A 6832-nucleotide genomic window follows, 5' to 3' on the forward strand; every position below is an offset into this window, starting at 1 on the left:
CACACACACACACACACACACACACACACACACACACACACACACACACACACACACACACACACACACACACACACACACACACACACTGGATGCCTTACCAAGGGCAAACATTAAAGGGCCATACACCACTGGTGTAAACTCTGGTTGACACGAAGTAGACCCCAAACACATACCCACATTGGATACACAATAGACACTTTTAAAAAAGGCAATCAGATGTCTGTATTAAATGTGTTTTGACTCCTGTGTCCAGGGTAACAGCTCCGACAGCCCCATCCCCACCTCTGAATCTAGTACCCCTAGTCGCCGCCCCCTGTCCCAAACCCCAACTCGCTCCCATCCCCACATCTCCTACTCCCCTCTGGTGTGTCGCACGCACCCTCCCTCCGGGGACGATGATGACGACAGGGGCAGCCCAGAGACCCAGAGGTGGGGGGAGGCCTCCAGAAAGGCAGGTGGAGAGGGACAGACCGGGCCAAGGGGTCGTCGCCACCACCACCAGCAGGGCTCCCCTCTGCGTCGCTACCCGTCGGAGCCCTATCTCACCCTGCAGGAGGACGAGCACAGTCCGGACCCCTCCAGGTTCATGGAGACACTGACCTTCGAGGCGGCGGTGGCCACTAGCCTGGGACGCGCTAACACGGTCAGCTCCAGCTCCAGCTCTAGCTTCAGCTCGGCCCGACGGGGCTCCAGGAGCGGCTGGCAGATCCCCAATGGACACTTCCGGAAACGCCTGGCTCAGACCGTCTCTGTTGCAGGCTGTGAGCCACTCAGCGACACAGAGGAGGACGGCCGCTGCTAGGAGGAGGAGGAAGTGGTGGTGGATGAGAGGTGAGGAAGGTGCTAGTGTATAAGATGTACTACAATATAAAAGAAAGAGGGACATTTGTCGCTCTCTTGCATTAATACTGCATACCTGTGTGATTGCAGTATGTTTGATCAAATGTGAGGGGAGGAAAAAAATTAAGAACATCCATTTTTTCACTTCCTGCAAGTAGAATCCCTTTTAAAGTCACACAAGACAATGTACAATAAATATCTACCCGCAAATATTTGACTGTGGTTTATTTATATTCTGACTTAACAAAAGAAAGTGACTAATAATAAACCTCAATTAGCCTTGGATGTACAGAAAAGAGATTAAATAAATTGAAAGGATATAATTACGTTGTCTGTCAATAGGTATTGTCATTTCTGAAGGTGTTTCTCTGACATTGATTTTGTGTTTCTCTTAACAGTGTATGTGGGGTGTGTGAATATGTGCAAATATATAAGGAGAAACAATATCTTTGTGATTTTTGTCATAAAATTGTATTGCCACCAATACCACTTGATTGTCTGAGTAGGTTAAATGGCCATAGAGAACGTTAACTGTTGACTTATCATTAAGTAAATAAAATGTCATGTCTGTTAACAAAAAATACACACAAACAATAATTGATCAAAGCAATGTGTTTTGAAATGTAGTAGAGAGGTTTTTACCTCCTGCGCCCTCCACCATTAGATTTCTTATCCATTTACTGTCTACAAAGGGAACACACCTCTTTAGTAATTATCTATTCATACGTAAACTATGTAATTCCTGTTGTAAAATGTCAAAGGAATAAAACAATGATCAATAGGACAGTTATCCACTGTATACAAACAGAAAGTGAATGGCACACTCTTCTGTTGGGAATCTGTATGATTTATTTACATTTTTTTACCGACTTGCAGGACAATTGAAAGCCGCCAACAGTGTTATGAAATGTGATCAACTGTTTTTCAGAAAGGAATGCCTAAATATCCAGTGTGATTTAAAAAGACAGTGCTTTGCTATGAACTGGACTCTAGAGAACCAAATGACTCGAATTACACCCAGAACATGGCTTCAATTCATCAATGAACCTTTATTAAGTCACTAGGAAAACCAGCAGACCATTTGCCTGTCTTGGACCAACTTTCATCTTGTCAACGTACTGTACCTGTTTCTCTTCAGTTGTTACAATATTCTACCATTTGACGGATTCATTCCTTGTCATCTTCCAGAATCAATAACTGGCACAGAAGCAATCATGCACTTGGAGTGTTCTGTTGTTCATCAATGTAGCCGTCCACATTCTCTTCTTTCTACATTAGCTTACAACATCATCGGTATGTGTCAAAGAACTCACTGCAACTGTATATCTTCTTCATTCTTTATGTCAATACCGTATGAACCATTACAGACGACAGATGTAGAAGGATGTTTTCCGCACCTGTTTTCACCCATTATTTAGAATGGTTTACTAATAATGTACAGTACATTTCTATCATATTTTCTGTAGGATTGTAAGAGACAATATCCCTTTCTGCTCACAACATGCTTGAAGGATGGAATAGGGTATCTCTGGAATGTTAATTTAAGGTATTTGTATTTGTTTTATTTGCCTGAAAAAGGGTAATGATTCTGTGAAACTCAGTTAACCAAAAAACATGGAGAATTGTCCTGGAATGCAAAATAGTTGTTTGGTTTATGTGTGTATAATAGCTGTATATATTAATAAAAGTGTCCTCAATTGCAATAGAAGTGTCCTCAATTGCACATACAATATGTGGCTGCTTGTCTCCATATCTGAGGTAGACTAGACCAATGGTCAGAGGCTTGACATCATCTGCCATATGGTGGATTCAGAGATACCTATCTAACATAACACATATGGTTTTTCTTTAATGGGAGCCTCTCTAACGTAAACCAGTGTGGTATACATCAAGGCAGCTTTCTTGGTCCTTTATTGTTTTCTATTTTTACTAATGACCTACCTTTAGCCTTGAGTAAAGCCTGTGTGTCTATGTACACTGATGACTCAACGTCAAAGTTGAGGAGACTAAACTGCTTAGTGTAACATAGATTGAAACTGAAGTGGTCAAACATATTGATGCATTGGTTGCTAAGATGGGGAGAGGTACTGTATGTCCTTGATGAAGTGCTGCTCTGCTATCTTGACTTTAACATTAATCTGAAGACTGTTATTTATCTAATTAACTAACTATGTTAAATTGATACCTGATTAAATTAATAATGTAACAGTTAACTCATTAGGATCTGGGGCACCACGAGATTCTCTAAAACAATGTTGGAGGTGGCTTATGGTAGTGAAATTGTAACGGCGTTCGTCTGTTGAAGAAAGAGAGTCGGACCGAAATGCAGCGTGTTGGTTACTCATGACTTTAATGAAAGAAAACGCAGTACATGAAATAACTGATACTAAATACAAAAAACAACAGAACGGAACATGAAACTAATTGCAACCTATCTGGTGACTACAACACAGAGACAGGAACAATCACCCACGAAATACAAAGCGAAACTATGGCTCCCTAAATACGGTTCCCAATCAGAGACAACGATAAGCACCTGACTCTGATTGAGAATCGCCTCAGGCAGCCAAGCCTAACAACACCAGCCGCGATCCCAAATAATACAAACCCCAATACGAAAACAACATATAAACCCATGTCACACCCTGGCCTACCCAAACATATAACAAAAACACAAAATACAATGACCAAGGCGTGACAGAACCCCCCCCCCCTAAGGTGCGGATTCCCGGACGCACCTCAAAAGCATAGGGAGGGTCCGGGTGGGCGTCTGTCAATTGTGGCGGTTCCGGCTCGGGACGTGGACCCCACTCCATTAATGTCCTTGTTCCTCCCCTTCGCGTCCTGGGATAATCCACCCTCTCCGCCGACCATGGCCTAATAGTCCTCACCCAGATCCCCACATAACTGAGGAGCAGCTCGGGAGAGAGGGGCATCTCGAGACAGAGGGGCAGCTCGGGACAGAGGGGCAGCCCGGAACTGAGGGGCTGCCCAGGACTGAGGGGGAGCCCAGTACTGAGAGGAAGCCCAGTACTGAGAGGAAGCCCAGTACTGAGAGGAAGCTCAGGCAGGTAGTAGGCTCCGGTAAATCCTGGCTGGCTGGCGGAACTGGAAGATTCAGGTTGACAAGCAGATCTGGAAGATTCTGGTTGTCTGGCAGATCTGGAAGAGACTGGTTGTCTGGCAGATCTGAAAGAGACTGGTTGTCGGGCAGATCTGGAAGAGACTGGTTGTCGGGCAGATCTGGAAGAGACTGGTTGTCGGGCAGATCTGGAATAGACTGGTTGTCTGGCAGATCTGGAAGAGACTGGTTGTCTGGCAGATCTGTAAGAGACTGGTTGTCTGGCAGATCTGGAAGAGACTGGTTGTCTGGCAGATCTGGAAGAGACTGGTTGTTTGGCGGCGCTGGGCTGACTGGCGGCACTGGCGGCGCTGGGCAGACTTGGGAGCACTGGCGGCGCTGGGCAGACTGGGAGCACTGGCGGCGCTGGGCAGACTGGCGGCGCTGGGCAGACTGGGAGCACTGGCGGCGCTGGGCAGACTGGGAGCACTGGCGGTGCTGGGCAGACTGGGAGCACTGGCGGCGCTGGGCAGACGGGAGACTGCGGCAGCGCAGGAGAGGAGAAAGGCTCTGGCTGCGCTAAACAGGCGGGAGACTCCGACAGCGCAGGAGAGGAGAAAAACGCTGGCTGAGCTGAACAGGCAAGGCGCACTGGAGGCCTGGTGCTGGAACTGGTGGTACTGGATCGAGGACACGCACAGGAAGTCTGGTGCGGGGAGCTGCTACCGGAGGACTGGTGTGTGGAGGTGGCTCTGGATAGACCGGACCGTGCAGGCGCACTGGAGCACTTGAGCACCGAGCCTGCCCAAGCTTACCTGGCTCGATGCCCACTCTAGCCTGGCCAATAGGAAGGGCTGATATGTGCCGCACTTGGCTATGCACCCGCACTGGAAACACAGTGCGCTCCATAGCATAACACGGTGCCTGCCAGGTCTCTCTAGCCCAAAGGTGAGCACAGGGAGTTTGCGCAGGTCTCCTACCTGGCATAACCATACTCCCTTCTAGCCACCCCCCAATAATTTTTTGGGGTGCTTTTCAGGCTTTCAACCGCGTCACCTTGCTGCCTCATCATACCAGCGCCTCTCCGCTTTAGCCGCTTCTATTTCTTCCTTGGGACGGCGATATTCTCCAGGCTGAGCCCAGGGTCCTTTACCGTCTAATTCCTCCTCCCATGTCCAATTCTCCAAGTGGTGCAGCCTCTCCCACTGCAACTGCTCTTCACGATTAACAGGGAGAGTTGGCTCAGGTCTGAACCCTGACTCAGCCACTCTCTCTCTGCGCCCTCCCCCAATAAATAATTTGGGGTTACTTTCGGTTTTCGCTCTGCGTTGCCGTGTTTTCCTTTTTGACTCCATTCGCCTGTAGCCCTCTTCGCACTGCTGAAGCGAATCCCAGGCGGGGCGCCTGCACTCTCTCTGGGTCGGCCGCCCACCTGTCGATTTCTTCCCACGTCGTATACTCCATGCCTCTGCCGTCCATAACGTCCTCCTTTCGCTCCTGCCAGTTTACACACTGCTCGGTCCGTGAGTGGTGGGTGATTCTGTAACGGCGTTTGTCTGTTGAAGAAAGAGTCGGACCGAAATGCAGCGTGTTGGTTACTCATGACTTTAATGAATGAAAACATTTGAGAGAAATAAGCTTTTTGTGCTTATGGAAAAATTCTGGGAACTTCTGGGACCAACACATGTGTTAATAATTTTGTTCAGTAAATATACACTACCGTTCAAAAGTTTGGGGTCACTTAGAAATGTCCTTGTTTTTTAAATTAAAGCACATTTTTTGTCCATTAAAATAACATCAAATTGATCAGAAATACAGTGTAGACATGGTTAATGTTGTAAATGACTATTGAAGCTGGAACTGGACGATATTTTAATGGAATATCTACATAGGTGTACGGAGGCCAATTATCAGCAACCATCACTCCTGTGTTCCAATGGCATGTTGTATTAGCTAATCCAAGTTTATAATTTTAAAAGGCTAATTGATCATTAGAAAACCCTTTTGCAATTATGTTAGCACAGCTGAAAACTGTTATGCTTTAGACTAGCCGCCTTTAGACTAGTTGAGAATCTGGAGCATCAGCAGTAGGTTCGATTACAGGCTCAAAATGGCCAGAATCAAAAACCTTTCTTCTGAAACTCGTCAGTTTATTCTTGTTCTGAGAAATTAAGATTATTCCATACGAGAAATTGCCAAGAAACTGAAAATCTCGTACAACGCTGTGTATTACTCACTTCACAGAACAGCGCAAACTGTGGGAGGCCCCGGTGCACAACTGAGCAAGACGACAAGTACATTTGAGTGTCTAGTTTGAGAAACAGACGCCTCACAAGTCCTCAACTGGCAGCTTCGTGATATAATTGTTATGCAGGTGAATGAGGACCCAAAAGCGACTTAACAGAAACAGAGTTTATTCCAGTCTTAACAAAAAACGATTAATCCTGAATTCTTTCACTGGTAATGTCCAAACAGGAATAACTGAACTCCTCTAGTCAGTAGAGGGGAACAACAGGAGATGCGACCACAGACTGCAGGTCGCTTCGGGTTGGCGCAGGCCGTAGCTGATAGAGACACCTGCTCACACGCAGCATCTGAAGAAGGCAAAAACACGACAGGACGGAACAAGGACACAGTACAGCAAACAAGGATCCGACAAGGACAGAAGTGGAAACAGAGGGAGAAATAGGGACTCTAATCAGAGGGCAAAATAGGGGACAGGTGTGAAAGAGTAAACGAGGTAGTTAGGAGAATGAGGAACAGCTGGGAGCAGGAACGGAACGATAGAGAGAGAGAGAGAGAGAGGGAGAGAGATAGAGAGAGGGAAAGAACCTAATAAGACCAGCAGGGGGAAACGAATAGAAAAGAAAGCACAGAGACAAGACATGACAATCTATGACAAAACATGACAGTACCCCCCCCACTCAC

General features: G+C 46.6%; 1 protein-coding gene across 1 annotated transcript in view; it reads left to right on the plus strand.

The window, feature by feature from the left end:
* Positions 1-2540, plus strand: part of LOC124040660 (voltage-dependent R-type calcium channel subunit alpha-1E-like) — a 103741-nt gene extending 101201 nt beyond the window's left edge. The window contains exon 49 of the mRNA XM_046357740.1: positions 257-2540. Coding sequence (XP_046213696.1) covers positions 257-805 — 549 coding nt within the window. The 3' untranslated portion in view covers positions 806-2540. The remainder of the gene's footprint in view (positions 1-256) is intronic.
* Positions 2541-6832: the final 4292 nt, after the last annotated feature.

Source organism: Oncorhynchus gorbuscha, linkage group LG08 (assembly GCF_021184085.1).
Source record: "Oncorhynchus gorbuscha isolate QuinsamMale2020 ecotype Even-year linkage group LG08, OgorEven_v1.0, whole genome shotgun sequence".
Lineage (NCBI taxonomy): Eukaryota > Metazoa > Chordata > Actinopteri > Salmoniformes > Salmonidae > Oncorhynchus > Oncorhynchus gorbuscha.